The 18,226-nt window shown below is 45.1% G+C and overlaps 1 protein-coding gene and 1 long non-coding RNA gene across 5 annotated transcripts in view; one reads left to right on the plus strand and one right to left on the minus strand.

The window, feature by feature from the left end:
• NEK10 (NIMA related kinase 10) overlaps positions 1-18,226 on the plus strand; it is a 223,887-nt gene that overhangs the window by 40,379 nt on the left and 165,282 nt on the right. For all 4 annotated transcript variants that reach the window (XM_074268058.1, XM_074268060.1, XM_074268059.1 and 1 more), the window contains exons 6-10: positions 8,621-8,705; positions 15,366-15,407; positions 16,942-17,020; positions 17,484-17,551; positions 17,932-18,011. In XM_074268058.1, the coding sequence (XP_074124159.1) occupies positions 8,621-8,705; positions 15,366-15,407; positions 16,942-17,020; positions 17,484-17,551; positions 17,932-18,011 (354 nt within the window). The remainder of the gene's footprint in view (positions 1-8,620; positions 8,706-15,365; positions 15,408-16,941; positions 17,021-17,483; positions 17,552-17,931; positions 18,012-18,226) is intronic.
• On the minus strand, positions 10,112-12,174 carry LOC141543164 (uncharacterized). The gene is made up of 3 exons (XR_012482360.1): positions 11,911-12,174; positions 11,246-11,484; positions 10,112-10,671 (listed from the first exon to the last, which is right to left on the minus strand). It is a non-coding gene; the product is annotated as an uncharacterized LOC141543164 (long non-coding RNA).

The raw sequence follows: 18,226 nt of genomic DNA on the forward strand, positions 1-18,226 counted from the left end.
TCCACCCAATTTAACCACTCCTGGTGACAAAGGAGATAGAATCATGAGGTCTGCACTCCATGTATACAGTCCCCTCAGATTCTCTTCTTAGAAGAGGGAGTCATTTTTCCATTCTCAGTTCTCTGGGATAGAGACTGGGCATTAGAAAGAATTGGGGTTCCTTCAGCCGCCTTTTTATTTTCATTTATGTCATTGCCATCCCCATGTCTGCTGATCTTGGGACTGTTGACTTGGTTTTGTGAAGCCCATTGAAAGCTTCCTACGGTTTATGAATTCCTTGCAGTTTTTGCTTCTTGAATGCAATACGATTTGATTAAATTCACACACCCTGTATTATTTAGCCACTCGTTGGGCAACCATTTTATTTCCTGTTTTGGGGGACCACAGAAATTGTGCTGGGAAGGAGTGTTTGACCCCCTTGGAGAGTATCCCCAGTGGTGGGGCTGCTAAGCCAAAGGCCATACACAATTTTTTCCTCACAAAATCTGGTTTTGCTTTCCCAGAATGTTTGAGTTCACACTTTCCCCCACAGTGTAAGCATGGATTGGTTTCCCCCTGGTGTGGATGGTTTCTGTCTGTTAACACCTTTGCTACTTTGGAGGCCCTGGGGAGTCTGAATTTGCCTTTCTCCCATTATGGGGGGGGGGCTCCTCACTGTTTGTGGATGTTGGTGTTTCTCCTTTTGTGAACTGGCTGTTACAAGTCCTCTGATCCACTGCCTCTTAGAATGGCCCTCGGTCTTCCGTGTTTGTCTCGGGGATAGAGCATGTTTGTCTCGGGGATAGAGCAGCAGTCTCTGCTTCAGGACTCAGTGTGGGCAGGTGGGCCGGAGCAGGGCTGGGGCTTTCCTCAGGAATTCTCTCACGCATTTGCCTGAGGTTTGGCCAGGAACCTTGAATTCTGTGCAGCCTGGACAGATGTGGAGGGCAAAGGCTCCTTAAAAAGTCTCTGCAAGTGGGCTCTCTCCTCATGGACTTCTGGGAAATTCAGCTGTGTCACACACCACTGCACAGATCCACAAGCCGGAACGAGCTCATTTAGTGTTATTCATCAGAAAGCCGTGGCAATTTTGTGTCTGGTATAATTGATCCAGATAAATTCCTCCTGACAGTAACTAGCTGAAGTTTAAACCCATTTATTATGGACAATAAAGCCTTGGGGTCAGTAGTGAGGATGCTGAATCTCTAGCAGCCTCCCTAAAACCAGTTCCCCGTTATCTGGATCTATATTAAAAAGGAAGGTTAGAATAGAAGACTTTCTGATACCTTTAAAGAAAGGCAGTTTTCTTAATTTTAGTAGCAAGATGACCATAGGCCCTTAAGACACATTAATGGCACCCAGTGCTTTTCAGAAGTGTACGATTTGATTGGTGATTTCTCTCTGTACAATCAAAGACTGAAAAAAAGATGAATGGATATTGCAAAAAGTTCTAAGGTGTCCTAAACTGTTCTCCTGATGGGAAAATATGGGGTAGAACAATGTGATTAATGGTGCACTAAGTCTACCTGAAGCCTTCGTGTTTCTCACATAATAGTTTTGAAAGAACCTATTCTTCAATTGAATTCTTCATTAAATTTCAAAGCGACATTGAATAGACTGATCTGTCTATGAATTTTAAGGGAAACATTTACTTTATATGTGTTGAACCACACTCAGTACCATTCCTAAGCAAACTATAACTATATTTTCTTAGTCTTTATTTAATCTTTTACTCATGCATTCATTTGTTTATTTATTCATCCATTTATTTATAAATCTTATCTTTATTTTTTTAAGTTTGAGTGAACAAAAATGATTTTCCTTCCCTCTCACCTACTCTTTCCTCATTGGGAAAAGAAATAAAATCCTTATAATATGCAGTCAAGTAAAACATTCCTACATTGGCTCTGTCTAAAAATTTTTATATATCCCTTTCTGCATCTAGGAAGGGATGCAGATCCCTTCATCACCTTCATCACCTTCATCAACTAGAATTTTATTAAATTAGATCATATGGGAAAAAGTGAAGTTCACCCTTCAGGGCAGATTTTAAATTCTTGTGGTACCAAGTGATTTTTCCCTGAGGTCTTTTTCAATTTGAAGTAATTATTTTAGATTGAATTAAGTTTTTGGTTATCAGCCAGAAAAGTAAATGGAATCTCTCCAATATGAAGAGCCCATCATGTAGGTGTGTATCTCAGTGAAATTGTTTATGGCCAGGATTTCCAAGCATTAAGAATTCTCTCCTTTCTTCCAAAATATTGCCACCTTGTTTCTACTTCTTTTAAAACAACCCACACAAATAATTTTATTAGCTCACTACTAAAAATTATTGTAATTTTAATAATATATTAAAATTTTAAACAAATAATAAACATAAAATAATCACTGTAAAGTATTCCAGAGTGCTGGAAGGGCCCTCAGACACTAGCTAATATAATTCCATTTTCTAAATAAGGAAAATGAGGGCAAGAAAAGTGAAGTGATATAGATTGTAATGGAAATAAGATTTGAACCCAGGTCCTTTGACAATCACTTCAGCGCCCTCCACCATTCTATCCGGATGTCCTGCAAAGAGAAAGGAGAAAAAACCCAATATGGTGGATGGCTCCATCTGGACCCTCGAGCAGGGGAGGGGGACATCCTCAGGAGGCTGAAGGGGATGACCTTGGTCGTCAGGCAGTCCCCTTCCCCACTGGCTTCATGTGTAAGGTGGTGAGAGCCACCGGGCAGGTTTGTGGGAAGCCCATGAAGAGAGGGCAGAAGGAGCAATAGCAGATGCCAACTGAGGGGCTGGAGACGGGCGATCGCCATTCCAGCATTTCCCTTCTGCCATCAGAAGCTGGCTTGCCAAGTTAGTGTTATGTCTACCCTTTGAACCCCCCAGTTGGAGCCCTCTGACTGAGGGAACTCCAGGATGTTGAGTGAGGAGTTTCTTTAAGGGTCACTGAGACATTCCCCTCATTTTACAGATGTGGAAACTGAGGGCCAGGAGGAAGAATGCCTTTGCCAGACCCGGACTGTCAGTGTCAGAGTTGAGATCTGAACTCAGACCTTCTCACTCTAGATTCAGGCATTTTTCTATTGCTCCCTTCTGCTGTCAAATGAAGTTTGGGGTTTCTCTAAAACCCAGGATCTCAGCGCTCACATTTGTTAGTTTCTCAGAGAAACTATCTGGTGCTGTCAGTTAAAATCCATTTTTTTTCTTTTGAATTTTATTTAATATATATATATATATATATATATATATATATATATATATATATATATATATATATATATATATATATATATATATATATATATGTTTTAAAATAGCATTTTATTTTCAAAATCTATGCAAAGATAGTTTTCAGCATTCACCCTTGCAAAACCCTGTGTTCGATTTTTTCCCTTCCTTCCTGCACCCGCTGCCCTAGACTGCAAGTAATCCAATATAAGTTAAAGATGTGCAATTCTTCTATACATATTTCCACATTTATTATGCTTGACAAGAAAAAGCAGATTAAGTAGAAAAGCAAATTAGAAAGAAAAAAAGCAAACTACAAAAAAGGTGAAAATATTATGGTGGATCCACACTCAGTTCCCACGGTCTTCTCTCTGGGTGTAGATGGCTCTCTCCATCATAAGATCATTGGAACTGGTCTGAATCCTCTTCTTGTTGAAGAGAGTCACGTCCATCAGAATTGATCATCATGTAGTCTTGTTGTTGATATATATAATGATCTCCTGATCTTGCTCATTTCAATTAATATCAGTTCAGGTAAGTCTCTCCAGGCCTTTCTGCAATCATCCTGCTGGGCATTTCTTACAGAACAATTGTATTCCATAACATTCACATATCACAACTTATTCAGCCATTCTCCAACTCATGGGCAGCCACTCACTTTCAGTTTTTTGCCACCACAAAAAGGGGTTGCCACAAACATTTTGGCAAACATCCTTTTCCCTTTTTTTGATCTCTCTGAGATCCAGGCCCAATAGAGACACTGATGTATGCACAGTGTGATAGCCCTTTGCTCATAGTTCTAAATTGCTCTCTGGAATTTTTGAATCAGTTCACAACTCCACCAACAATGTATTAGTATCCCAATTTTTCCACATGCCCTCAATATTCCTCATTATCTTTTTCAGTCATCTTAGGCAAGCTGAAAGGAATGAAATGATACCCCAGAGTTGTCTTAATTTGCATTTCTCTGATCAGTAGTGATTCAGAGCATTTTTTTATATGACTAGAAATGCTTTTAATTTCTTGTGATCCATTTTTAAGGAGATAAATTGTTTATAAAATTTGACCTTCATATATCTTTAATATCTTTGGCTTCTACTCAATTCCATTTGTTGATATTTCTTGACAACTAGCTTTTTGATAGAAACTTTTGGCAGTTTCTATCAAACCCAGGAAATTCTATCAAGATTGGGAGGAATAGGCTTTTATTATGTAAACCAGATAGCTCCAGTCTCCTGTTTATGTTGAACTATTTAGCCATTATCAGTGAAAAGCCAGAACAAGTACCATTTTCAGTTAAACATTTATGAAAAGCCCACTGTGTACCAGACATGACTATTTTTGCTATGCTTTGGGAGGACTCCAAGGATAAAAGTGAGGAAGACTCCTTCCGTCGGGAGCTTACGGTCTGCGGTGGGAAGGAGAGGCCCACGAGGGGACCAAAGCGCAGAGTAGGGCGGCGTGTCCTGTCAGCCATCTGAAAGGGGGCCATGTTGGGCAAGAGGGATTCATGGAGTCAGCTAATTATTTTCAGAAGTCCAGGGGACCCACGAGGTCAACATTTTAGCACGCTGCTTTTGACTTCCAATCCTCTCCCAGTCCTGCTTGTGAAGGTTCGGGGTTCCCTGGGTCTCCATAGGGAATGTCTCCCAGCTTTGTACAGGCTGGGCCCCAACTAAGCCCCCAGTGCCCTTGCTCCTTATGCCCATCTCAGGGAGTTACCAGGGCCCTTCCACACCTGGTTCAGGATCACTACCTGCACTGAGAGGCTTCTCCTTATTCTCCCATTGGTTAGTGTCCCTTTTTTGAATTATTCCCCATATATTTTGTATTTGCTTGTAGATAGCTTGCCACAGTAGATATGGCCTTGAAGCTGGGCGGATCAGGGGTCAAGTCTTGTGTGACTTTGGGCAAGTCACTGTTTCATGTTCTAGGTAAAGCCCTCTAAGATTGACATTTGCCGAGCAGATGCCAACTTGCCTTCTTTCTATCAATTCCACTTTATCTGGCTCTGCCCTGTCATCCATGCTGTTTGTGAGCTTCTGGAGGGCTGGGGCTGTCCTTAGGCTTAGTACAGTGCCTAGAACCCTTACTGAAAGCTTACTGACCTAGTACCCGGCGAGATGCCCGCTCCCGGCCCTTCCCCTTGTGTCTGCTGCTCTGGCGCAGGCTGTTGCCCTTTCTGGAGACAGGGATGCTTTTCCTTTTGTCTTTGTTGCCTTCACACATAGGGGTCACTTGGGAAATGCTTGTTGGGTTGAGTTGCCTTCACATACCGACTTCCTGATCCCAGACAGATTCAGAGCGGGCCCTCGAGGCCTTCTGGAAGCCCCCTCCCCTTGTCTGTTGGGGCTCCCTGACACTTGTAGCAATGTCCTGGGGCCTCCTGCCCTTCCCCTTCAAGCTGAGCGGTTCTGCCGAGATAACCTGGTGCTCCCCGCATTCAGACCCTTCAGGCGGCTCGCCATCTTCTTTTTGGCCAGGGCATCTTTTCATGACTCGGCTCAGGTGTGGAGGAGTGGAGCATGATTGGGTGGAGAGACGGACCAAAGCAGGAAATTATGGGTTCATAAAATATTGACCCGTATTATTACTTAGGAAAATAAGTGTCGTGGTTCGGCTTCTTTCCCTCTCCTGTTTTAAGCAACAACAGATGTTGGGCTTTCCTTCCAGAGGTTGATTAATCAGTGAAACGTAATTTTTTAAATACCTTGTGTTGGTGGTGTATATTTCATCTTAAAAAACCCAGCGTCCATGGAGAAAGACAAAGATAAGAAGGTTGATAATGTTATTAATAGTCCTGTGAAAAGCGTGTGCTCAGTCACAAGGAGGATGTTTGCCCTCTTATGAATTCATTGCTGCTATTTTGAGAGCGGCCTCTGGAGGATTACTGTCCTTGAGGAAGGCCGGCTTTTCAGGGCTGCCTGTGAGAGGAGTGCTACCACTAGGAAATGGCCTAAGCACTTGGATGCTGCCATTTTTAAATGCTCCAGCAGCCGGTGATCCCTTCACTGTTACAGATCGCAGCTCCTCTTTGATTTAGTGTCTTTCCTGAGCTCTCTGCCCCGTGAGCTCTGGGATAAAGATGAGGCTCCCTGGCAATTTCCTGCAGCAAACTACTGAATATTCACTTGGTCTCCTTTCCTTCTGGCACTGAGGGGAATGGAGTGAGCTTGTCGGCAGGCTCCAGCCCCCGACTCTCCCCAACTCCTGGTCTGTGGAAGGAAGGGCTGGGCTGCAGCGTGACCCAGATCCCTTCCAGGCCCAGAGCCTGCGAGAGCTCAGAAAGGTCATCTCCTCACCCGGGAGAGGAGGCGGCGAGGACAGGTCAGAGCTCATTCACTGTCTCTTCCGGGCGTCATGGACTCCTGCTTGGGCAGTCTGGCCAAGCCCATAATGCATAAAATAGAGTATGTTGGATTAAAGTGGGAAACCAATTTATTAAAATAGTATTCAAACAGTGAAAGTCCCAGGCTCAGATCTCTCCATGGAACTCCCAGATTAGGAACCCCCGGCCTAGATGGCCCACCCTGTCCATGGACCCTGCAGGGGGGCGGATGGGTTTCTACGTATCCCATATACCCCATACAAGACCTCGATCTTCAGGCCCCCCTTTCTGTTCTAGGGTTCTCTGCTTCTCTTTTCCTTTGCTCGGTTGTAACCTCGCAAGCTCCACAGATTCCTGGCAGTCAGACGGGTGTATCGTTTTACAGAATACATGACTCTCCCTAATTACTGGAGCTCCATCTTAAATGGCACTCCCTTGTGGGGAGCTGAAGCCTGGAAGCCGGGGCTCCTGCCAGAGGCTAGTGCCCGGAGAGGTCGACGCAGACGCTTCTGACTCCAGGAATTCTATTTACATTGACAATGGCAGAGCCATAACTTCACCAAAATAGTATTAGCCACGGACTCCATTCCCAAAGCTTAAAAACAACAACAAAAAGGTTCTTTGGTTGCCACAGAGCTTTAATCACAAAGACTTCCTGGAACGCTGTTCATTTATCCGTCCCCTTTTAATAATGAAGATTCATTTGGCGTTGTTTTTAGAAATGGGCAAAAAAAGTCCATCCCTTTCACATTTATTCTAATAAAACAGTGAAAGGGTCGGGGCATTTAGGTGCTAATGTGTTTTTCATCGCAAAGATTCCATATATTGGAAGGGAAAAATACCAAGTGCACACGTGTTTGCAGGGTGAATCATCTCTTAAAGTGTTCCACAGTTTTCTGAAATGATGACAAACGGTCTCAAAAATGGAGGCTCGTTCCGTCACCAGCAGCTGCCACCCCTTGAGGAGTCTTTGACGTCAGGTGGGCTGTGGCTTTGTTGTGAGGCCTCTTTAGACTTCCTGGAAGAAATATTTGTCTCTATTTATGGAAAGATTTGCCTCTGCCAGGCTCATCCACAAACGCAGGCCAGCTCCAAGGGTTGCCGTGGGTGACTCAGGCATTTAAAAATGTATTCACATTGGCAGTATTTTTCCGAATAGTACGGGTCTGTACCGAGATCAGAATTGTCCTTCCAGCAGTCAGGCTCACGGCCCCTCGGCCTGAGGGGACGCCTTGTGGGTGACGGCCGCGGCCGTGCTGGTGGGAGAGTCTCCCCTGCCTCTGTGTCCTTGTGCTTTTGGGGAAGGAGGCCCAATGGAAGAAGGGAGAGGGAGGGTAATGGGGTAGGGTGGTGATGGGGGGCGACATGCTGCACATGAAGTTGGAAAGCCCAGGGTGCATCTCCTGCCTCCGGCCCTCACGGGCTGTACGGACAAGCCATTGATCTCGGATCCTGAGGATCCTCCCCTTTAAAACGAGGTTACCATAACTGGGGTAAGGGGAAAGTAGTACTCTGGGGTCCTGTGGGGTTCTCGTGGCAAAGGCACTGGAAAGATGCTGTCCCCTTGTCCAGCTCATTTTACACGGGAGGAAACGGAGGCAGACAGGGAGCCGTGGCCCAGGGTCACTCAGCTAGGACGTGCCCGAGGCCGGATATGAACTCATGACCATAACCGGATTCCAGGCCTGGGATCCCATCCAGCCTCTGACAGTCCCTGCCTGTCCGTCCTGGGCAAGTCATCTGGCCTGGCCTGGGCCTCAGTTTGCTCATCTGTAAAAATGGGCTTCGAGGTCCCTTCCAGCCTCAGTTTTCTCAGCTGTAAAATGGAGATTTGCTGGGCTCTCTTAGCAGTGGATCTGCTATGTGTACAAACATCTGAAGGAGGAGCTAATAAGAGAGTTCATGTGCAGTAAAAAGTTGCCTATTTAGTACCACGTGATAAGGTGTTTTGAGGCTTCTGGAAATGAACCATACAGGCAAATATTTATTTTTTCTTACTGTTCCTTGTTGTGCGATCTGCTTTATGTGACTCATCTCAGGGGATCCTTTGGTTGACATCTCCAACCTTCTTTGTTTTCTTTCAGAGAGTGGGTGAACCGAGCTCCGTCTATTCATTTTCTGAGAGTGTTAATCTGCCTGAGATTACTCATGAGGGATCCATGTTATCAGGTTGGTTCGGGGAAAAAAAAAAATCACAATTGTTTTTCCTTTGTAAAAATGAAGATGAAGATGAAGAACCAGGGGTTGGCTGAGGCAATTGGGGTTAAGTGACTTGCCCAGGGTCACACAGCCTGGAAGTGTTAAGTATCTGAGACCAAATTTGAACTCGGGTCCTTCTGATTTCAGGGTTTCTGCTCTATCCCCTGCCTCACTAGATGCCCTGAAACCAGGGCTTTTTACCCTCACAACCAGTTGCTTTCCAAATCTCTAACCCTCCCATGCTAATCAAAGACACTCTGCAGCACTGGAATCTGTCTCCCTTTTCTCTGGAGATAGCTGCGTGTCTAGTCTGCCTTAATTAGTGTTTGGCGCTGTGGGTATGGACTTGTGGCCGACGGAGGATCATTTCTAAGCAGCCCTCCGGGTTCCTTCTGGGCTGAGCGTCCCACAGTGTGTGATCTGGGCCACTATGTTCTAGTGGGGCAGGGCTGGCTTTGGAGGCAGCCAAGGACAGGGCTGGGGCCCGGATCGCTTCCTCTGTCCAGCCCCTCTTCAGACCAGAGTCAGCTGGGAACAAGGGCCAGAGTCTAAACTGCTCTAAATGTACCATTCATCCTAAACTACTCATTTATGTTGTGGGGCTCATCGTCCCCCCCTTCCCTCGCAGAGGCTCGAGATCCCCCCACGTGGCCTGCTGCCCAGGCTCACCTGGTCATCTTCTGGGTTCCCCCTCCCATCTCTCCCTTCTTTGATACCCCCCACGGAACTGCTGCTATTCACCCCACCACCCAAACTCCCAGAGGGAAGCCGGGCTTTGTGTCCTTCAGGCGACCATGGGGCCTTGTCTTTAGACCTGAGGAGGGCAGGCCTCCTAATGTGGGGCCACCTGCAGTCTTTCTGATCTGCCGCTGGCCCCTGATGGCTCCGGAGTGACCTCGTCCGGCCCCCCTCACTGACATCCGGCTCATGTCCTCAATGTCCCGGCCCTTGAAGGACAAAGAGCTCAGCATTTTGTGGGCAGGGAGTATCTACTTAAGGGCCTTGGTCGTGGTCACCAGGTGTGACAGCACGGCAGGTCAGGGCAGGGCTTTTCCCATCATGAATGATCAGCTTTGATGCCAAAGACAGCTCTAAGGGTGTGGGGGGGCCTGTGCCCCCAGCCCAGCTCCTGAGGGAATCCCCCTGGACCAAGGCAGAGCCCCCTCATCTGGCTCTGGATCTTCGGGCTGAGACACCTCTCTTCTCCATCATTTCCTTCTTCTGCCGGGACAGACCATAGCCTAAGTGCCCTTTCTCACCCTTGTCCACATCCTGCCTTTAATTTCCCCTAAAGAAACCACCCAGAATGCCTTTGGGGCGGCGGGGGCGGCCATGAGGAGCCACAGTGCACACAGCGCATCTTCCTGAGTCTCAGATCCAGTCTTAGACATTTATTAGCCCTGGGACTCTGGGCAAGCCACTTAACACATTCTGCCTCAGTTTCCCCATCTGTAAAACAAGCCATAGCAGGAAGTGGACAGCCCCTCCAGAATCTCGCCGAGAAGCCCCCAGTGGGAAAAGGACTATAGCCGAATGGCAGAGGCGTTGGGGGCCTTCCCTCTGCTCTCATGATGTTCTGCGGTTCCATCGTTATTGGTCCTTCAGCCATCTTGTGGCTGTCTTTCTGGGAGTAGATCTCTGGGTCTGATTCTTTTGGTTTCTTCATGTACACAACTCACGCGTGGAGTCTGACTCCAGCTTGTGCCACATCACTCATTGCCCTTGGAGGGATCCCGGGGAGCTGCGGCTGCCCTGATGGATAGTCAGGGGGACAGAGGTGAGCCGGAATGCTCCCGCAGCCTGCCCCGGGATGTCCGGCAGGGATGCCTGGTGTAGCTGTTCCCTCCGTCCTCAGGGCCGGCTTCCTTAGCTTGGCTGGCTGGATCCCAGTGGACCGGTGTAGGATCAGGCCCTGTCCTTGCGAAGCAGTCCAGTCCTGCAGTAAAATGGCACAAACGTCAGGGGTCCCCCAGGACGGCCCCCACAGATCGGCCCAGTTTCCCTTTGCCTCTGGGACCAGAATGTGGCTCTCCTGCTCAGGGAGAGATGGCTCTTCTCCCCACCCCAGCCTGCTTAGCCCCAACCACCTCGGCTTTCCCACTTAGCTCTGGGAGCTTGAGCTAAGGAAAGTCGATTCTTCCTGTCTGGGCCACGCTCCGTCGTCCCACCGGGTCACTCGGTTATCCCTCCTGGTCCCATGCCTGGGTTCTCTTAGACAAGGCTCCTTTTTCCCTTGGGCCCTCAGCCTATTTTAAATTCCTCAAGCTCTTGAGCTGCCAGTTTCTGAGCTTGATTAACTTTACCCTTTGAGCTCTTAGCTTATCCCATATTAGGTTCTTTCCTCTCTCAATCCCCTTCAAGCATCTCCTGTCCGGGTCCATGCCAGCAAGAAGCCCAACTCGTATGTGTAACTGCCTCACTTTCTTTTTAATCTCCCTTCAGTTGGCCTTTAACTATTATAAACGTGTCTTTTTGATACCGCGGAATTTCCAGAGATGGCTCCCAGTCACCTGTGGCCAGGAGGGGCCGAAAAGATTCTGGCTGCCTTGTGACCCTGGTCCTCCCTGAGTCTCCTTCATACTTAGCAGAGCAAAGTACCGAGGCGCTTCTGCAAAGCAGGCTGGGATCAGGCCCTCCCTGGCTCCGTGAGGATGCAGGAAGAGGAAGCTCTCCTCTGAGCGGCTGGATCATCAAGCCTTTAGGGAGTTTTGCTTGCAGTGGAGTGTCATGAGCAGAATTTACTGTCATTCTACAAGTAAAATATTAGAACAGCAATAGGACACGGTGTTTTTTTTTTTCCCCCCATGATTTTAATTGTAGAATCACAGAAATTTGGAGTTGTTTGTAGATAGCTGTGATTCCAAAACCATTTTATATAGGATTATTATTATAAATCAACGCAGCATTTATTAGACATCTATTGTGTACCAAGCACTGAGGATGCAGGCAAAAATGAAATTGCTCCTGATCTCAAGCAGCTTAAATGTGAAGACACCAGTGATCAAAGAGCCCAGAAGACCATTTTTATTTGACTTTGGAATGTGCTTTTGTACTTACATTTGAATATGGACGGCTCTGGTGTTCTGGGAATTCACTTTACACAAGAACTAAACCATTTCCTTGTTCCCAGGGGCCCTGTTCAAGGGGAGATGGGCAGGATCAGGGGCCAACTTACCAAATGGTGGAAAAGTTTTCCAGAAGTAGAAGTCTGGTGTGCAGAGTCCGCCCCCTTCCCTTTTTTGAACTCAGATAATTTGCTGGTCCCGTGGCACGCTTCCCGCTCTCCATATCAGCTGCAGCCCCGCGCTCACATCTGCCAGGGGCTTCAGTCCCCCGGGATGTTACTCATCTCGCCTGGTGACTTGAGGTCTTTAAGGACAGCTCTGTTGCTAAATCATTTCCTTGCTTATCTTGTGTTTCCACTGCCTGCTAAACATTTTTATTCCCTTACTCATACTATCACTGGATCAGAACACAATCTTCTCTATGTTATCATCATCTCCCATCACTGTGATCTGTGACTTGAACCCTACTTTGACCCTTCTCTTGCCTCTCATATTTCTTCAAAGCAAACAAAAACCAAGATAAAACCCAGTTTGGGCCTGTTCTGGGCTGGAGCCTGGTACTCTTCTGGGAGAATCCTTTGTGTCCATCTTCTCGGTTTAGAATCCGAGTCTTTGGTTGCTTTTCTCCAAACCACACTCTTTCCCCTGTTCATTAGAATCATTTCTTCTTAGGTTTTCAGAACTGTCAGAAGCAGGGTTCAGGGTTGGAGGTCCGATGATGCTTGGCTTTGCTCCTCTGTTTTATGCACTGCCTGATGGACAGTCACCAAGAATCCAGAGGCTTCGGCAATCCTCATCTTTCTCTCCACCTCTTCTCCTCCTGCCTCTCTCTTCTTTCTCTCTCCCTTTTCTTCCTCTCCCTTCTTTTCCTCTCCCTTCTTTCCTTCTCCCTTCCCTCCCTCTCTCTTCTTTTCCTCTCCCTTCTCTCCCTCTCCTCCCCTCCTTTCTGTCTCTATCTCTGTCTCTCATAATCAAGCCAAGAATATATTTCCCTATTCAATCTACCATTGAGGAATGAAACTGTCACTGAGTCAAGTCACAAATTTCCCGACGACTCTGCTTTTGTCAGAGAGAGCTCCACAACCTCGCGAGGTGGTTGAAGTCTCCTATCATTACAGTTCATCCAGTAACCACTTGTTTCATCAAGTTCCTGCACCAGGGTTGTCATCTCATAACCAAACTCACATTGACTTTGCAAAGGAGTTAGGGAAAAAAAAAGTAACACTGTCATAGGAAGGGTGGTCTGTAGCTTACTGATCCTATGACAGTATTACTTGTTGTTTTTTCCCCCTGACTCCAGTGTTCCTTACCAAAATGCAGTTTTCTCCTTCAGTTACTGAATTTCCTCTTATGTATACATCTTAACCCACAATGCTTTTCTCCACCAGGGGCTTTATCAATTCTGTTCTTTTGAATAAAATATCTTTCTGAATAAAATTTCAGGCTTGAGTCTCAATCTTGCAAAGTCTCACTTGGAGGCCAAATTTGTCTTTTTGCAGTAGGGGTCTGTTTTTGGCCCATATTTTGTGCATTTGCAGATAGACACCTGACATCCTCGATTTTCCTGACTCTTCATTTTGTAAATTTTGTCTTGTGTCTGCTATTCCTCCTTTTTGGGCTTCCTCCATGTGGTACCAGATCAATATTGACAGTTTTTTTCTGTCTGAATCCTTGTTCAGTTTAAAGTCGTCTTTAACACCTTTACAAGGCCTTAGGAAGAGGAATTATTGTTACCGTTTTTACTGGCCCTTCTAAGGTTCATTCCACTCTTGCCAAGAAACCCTTATGACTGCATTTTAATGAATTAATATTAGAGGGAATTGTGATGTCATTAATTTTATGACTAAGCAGATTATTTGGAAACATGAAAACATTTCCCAGCTTCCTTAGTTTTTCCTCTCAAATATTGCATTAATTGATCTTTTTACTCTTAAATGCCACCTTTTGGCCAGTTTTAAAAGAGCAAGGAAATCTTTGAGTGTGTCACTTGATAGTTTATATGAAAAAGCAGGAGACTTTTTTTGATCTCCTTTCTCCTTAGATTTATATTTCTATTTCATTATTTATTTATTTAAAACTTAAATACAAAACCTGAAAAAGAAAAAAAAAGTCACATAGTATGTGCATAGTAGAACATAGGATTCAAAATATAAAGCAATACATTTCCATTTCAAGAAAACCTATATAATATTATGTGGTGTTCAGTGCTTTCCATCTTTTTTTTTTGTTTTCTACTGTGCACTTTAACTTTATTCTTTCCCCCCTTCCTTCCCTATTCCCCCACCAAAAAAGGTTACAATTATACTCTGATACATGTACATATAATATAATATATATATATATATTTGTGTATAGGTAGATTACACACATACATAAACACATAAACATATAAATATACACACATACAAATACTTAGATATCTATGATCATACACATATATACACATATACATTCATACGCATCTAGGTAAAACTAACTATGCTTGTTCTGGTTCTCTGAAGATGGATAACGTCTTCCTTCATAGTCTTGCCATATTTTTCTAACTCCACTAACTCTTCATTTCCTCCACCACAGCAATATTCCAACCTTATTCAGTCTAGTGATTTTTCACAAGTCTAAAAATCTCTTCCTTTCAAATACATTATTAAAAACTCTCTAATCTCTATCTTGCCTCAGTTTCTCTGGCATGACAAAACAATATTGATGAATATGGTTGACATGTAGTGTATTTCTTTATTTTTTAATGACATTTTATTTTAGCTTTGTCTGAGATCATGATTACTGTTTATTATGTAAAAATAAATTCTGTTCCTAATTTTTATTTTAGATTTGTGTGTGTCTCTTATTTTCTATCCAGTCTGCCTTCTTTATTTATTTCTTTGCACTATCTTGCTCTTCTATTTCTTAAACTACTCCAGCTCCAAGAATCCCTCCTTTATTCAGTTCCTTGACTCTTTTCATTTGCTCTCCTGTTTCTTTCTGAATTTAGAAGATTTTTTATAACCTTCCAAATATGTTATTCCTTCTTTGTACATACACACACACACACACACAGATATATATATGTATGTATGTATCTATCTATCTATCTATCTATCTACACACATCTATATATATATATATGTATACATATATATACACACAGAGACACATATATGTATACATATATATAGACACACACATATATGTATACACACACACATATATATAATTTCTTTACCCTGCCCCCTTATCTTATTCCTTCACCCTCTTATTTCTTTTCCTTTGCTTAGTTTTTTAAAAGACATTTTAACATAATATTACTATTGTGATCAAATTGAATAAGCAGCATGGTTATGTAAGCTCTATTTTGGAGAGGAAGGTATATTTTCTTCCCCTCATCATAAAATGTCATCTCTTCCCTGTGATGCTGGTAATGTACATTTAGGTTTTTTCGTATTTCTATTGTGACATACAAAAAGCAACTCTTTGAAGTGTGCAAATTATGGCTCCCTTTTCCCTGGGTGGCTTTAAATATGGTTTCTATTCCTCATGAAAGTTAATGTTATTTTTTTACTTTTATTAGGAAATACTCCATAACTTGGGTGGGATTGAAAACCTAGCTCAGGTAAGAGCCTTGTTCTTGTGATTGTTTGGTAGTTTGGTGTTCCAGGGGCCAGTGGTCAGTGAGTGCCCCAGAAAAGCCCAGTCCTGGCCTGCAGCCCTGGAGAGCAGGCCCCATTGTTCCCTTGGCCGCCCCTGGGGCATCAGGTGTGGCTTCCAGTCATGCAGGCTCCTCTTGGAGGCAACACCCAGGACTTTTTGTGCTGGTTAATTGGATTGAAAAACCCTGCCAGTGGAAGTTAGAAAGGGTATAAAAGGTCAAGTATAATTTAGTTTAGTCAAGGGGAGAAATATGAGGCCGCCTGGCAAGTTGGGTTCCCATTTATTTCTTCAACACAAAACCTGAGAAAAATAAAAATGAAAAGAACCCCATAACTCCTAAAAGTGGCAGAATTTTTGTGAAAATAATAGGAAGCAGTCAACAATGAAAAATGGACGGATGCCCTTTTACTTTATCACTTGTGGGCTGGAGTGAGCAAGGAGGCAAATGCTTTGGTTAAAAACAAAATCATAAACAAAAATCCCAGACTTGAGAATGCCCCTTAATCCCTTGCATCTTAGTCTCCTAAATTTCCTACCCAATGTTTGTTGCTCATTTATTACTGGTGGCCCAGAAGAAACTTAAATGCCTTCTGAATCACCCAGGAGAGAATAAATTATGTTCAGCAGAGTATTAGTATTAAGCATATTTTATGAGAATTCTTTGCCCATAATCCTCTCAAGTATCAAGGATATCAAATTAACCAATCAAATTAATGCCAAAATTGCAGTTTACTACATTGGGAAATTCTTTCATTGTTCATATTTTGTAGTTAATGTTTGACATGATTTTGAGCATTACAGAACAATATAGTCAGCATTTTTAACAGTACTTTCTCTCTCTTGATCCTCACAATGATCTTGGGAAGGAGATGCCCTTGTAAGCCCCTTTTTACAGATGAGGAAACTGAGACCCATGTTGCTGAAGTTGCCTCCTGGCTCAAAGCTCGCATGAGGAAGTGTCATGAAATAGGATCTTCCTAAAGTCTTCCTACTTCAGACGAGTCAATATGAGGATTTTGAGAATATAAACATTTCCATATCGTAGTCCTCTATCTTTGGTCTGCCTGTCTCTGTTCATTCTGTGACATGCGCCTGCTGCCATGATATTAGACCTGAACCTTTGAATTTTAGCTCATTATGGTGAGTGGGGAGGGAGACGATGTTTGGTAAAAAGGTTTGGATTTGGATTTTGGGTCGGGGTTCAGCTCCCAGCTCCGCCCCGTCCTCTTGTGAATATGGGCCAGAGCACTCCCCTCTGTAGGCCTCAGTTTCCTCATCTGTAAAATGGTAGAAACATTCTAGATGCTTTCTAAGGTCTGGCTGAGAGGCCGGGGTCCTGGGAACAGAGGAGGAGCCTTCCCTGCTGCTGAGGGGCCCCAGGAGCTGCTTTGTGACTAGGGGGTGACCCCTGGAGTCCATGTGGAAAAGTGCACGAGCACTTCAGGCAACTGGCCTTTTCAGGAGCTGTCTATGTTTGTGTCTGGTCTCACCCACAGTACATGGAGATCGTGGCCGACGGCTACCTGGGCTATGGAGAAGAGCAGCATAATGCCGACAAGCTGGTCAACATGACGTGTGAGTGCTGGGGCGGATGAGAGCCGCCTCTCCTCCCGTTTGGGCCCAGCCTTCTCCCTCTCTTTCCTCAGAGACCCTTTTTTACTAATCTTGGTCTTTGTAGAATGTGAGCAACTCGAAGGCCCAGGCTGGTTTTGTTTGAACTTGCATGTTCATAGTCTCTCGCAAAGTACTTTGCACACAGTAGGTGTTATGGATGGTGAGGGGGGAGCAAGGGGGCTTTCCTGCCCATCTCCACGGACCTTCTGATTATTGGGAGGTGTGGTGTTTGTCGTCTTAGAAAACAGTGTCTGGCTGGGCCCGAGAGGGGCTGCCCCACCTCCCCACCCCCTTTTAAAGAATGGATAGCTAAAGAAGGGAATGGTTATCTAGAGAAGTGGGGCACTGTTCCGGGGCTCCTTCCTGCACCCATGGCCTGTGAGGGTTGGGAGAAGCCCACTTTGTGATTTCCTTTCTCACGCAGATATCTTTCAGAAACTTTCGGCCGTCAAAGATCAGAGAGAATGGGTCATAGCGAGCGGAGCACACAAGGTAAGAGCTGTGTGATAAACAGCCAGACTTGGCTCCTAGGCCGGCTTTTGGTCCCTGGGCTTCCCCCTGCAGGGGAGGCGTCTCAAGTCTCCCCTGTCCTCCTTGGGTGCGGGCAGGTGCCTCGGTCTCCTCCTGAGGCCTCCAGCCTGGACATCCTGGGCGATCTCTTTCCATCCTCTCTCCTGGCCAAAACTGGGCATGTCCAGCAGGCAGGAAGAAGTAGTGCCCGCCGTTCGCGGGAAGGAGGGCATTTCAGGGTAGCTGGGTGTGTCTGCTCAGTGGTTCACTATGTTCTGGAGAAATGATAAGCAAAGAAAAACTCGTACCAAGCCAGAAACACACTTTGTGGCCTCTGATTTAGAAATCTGATTGTTTTTCAGACGTTAGTGAATTTATTAGGAGCCAGAGATACAAACGTGCTGCTGGGGGCCCTGCTCGCACTCACTAGTTTAGCTGAAAGGTAAGTTTCTTCAGATGCACGTATAACTGCTATTTCTACCAGCTTGGTCTTAGCTGTGGCCACGCTGTGGCTGCTTTTTCTTTGAAGTGTCCATTCCTTCTTCCTTAGCCTTCATTTTGCAGATGGTCCCCACGGTGCAGTCACAACATGCTGGTTCCTTTAAAAAGGATCCTGGGGCCATGTAGGTGGTGCATCCAGCCTCAGACACCTACAAC

The sequence above is a fragment of the Sminthopsis crassicaudata genome, chromosome 5, assembly GCF_048593235.1.
Source record: "Sminthopsis crassicaudata isolate SCR6 chromosome 5, ASM4859323v1, whole genome shotgun sequence".
Lineage (NCBI taxonomy): Eukaryota > Metazoa > Chordata > Mammalia > Dasyuromorphia > Dasyuridae > Sminthopsis > Sminthopsis crassicaudata.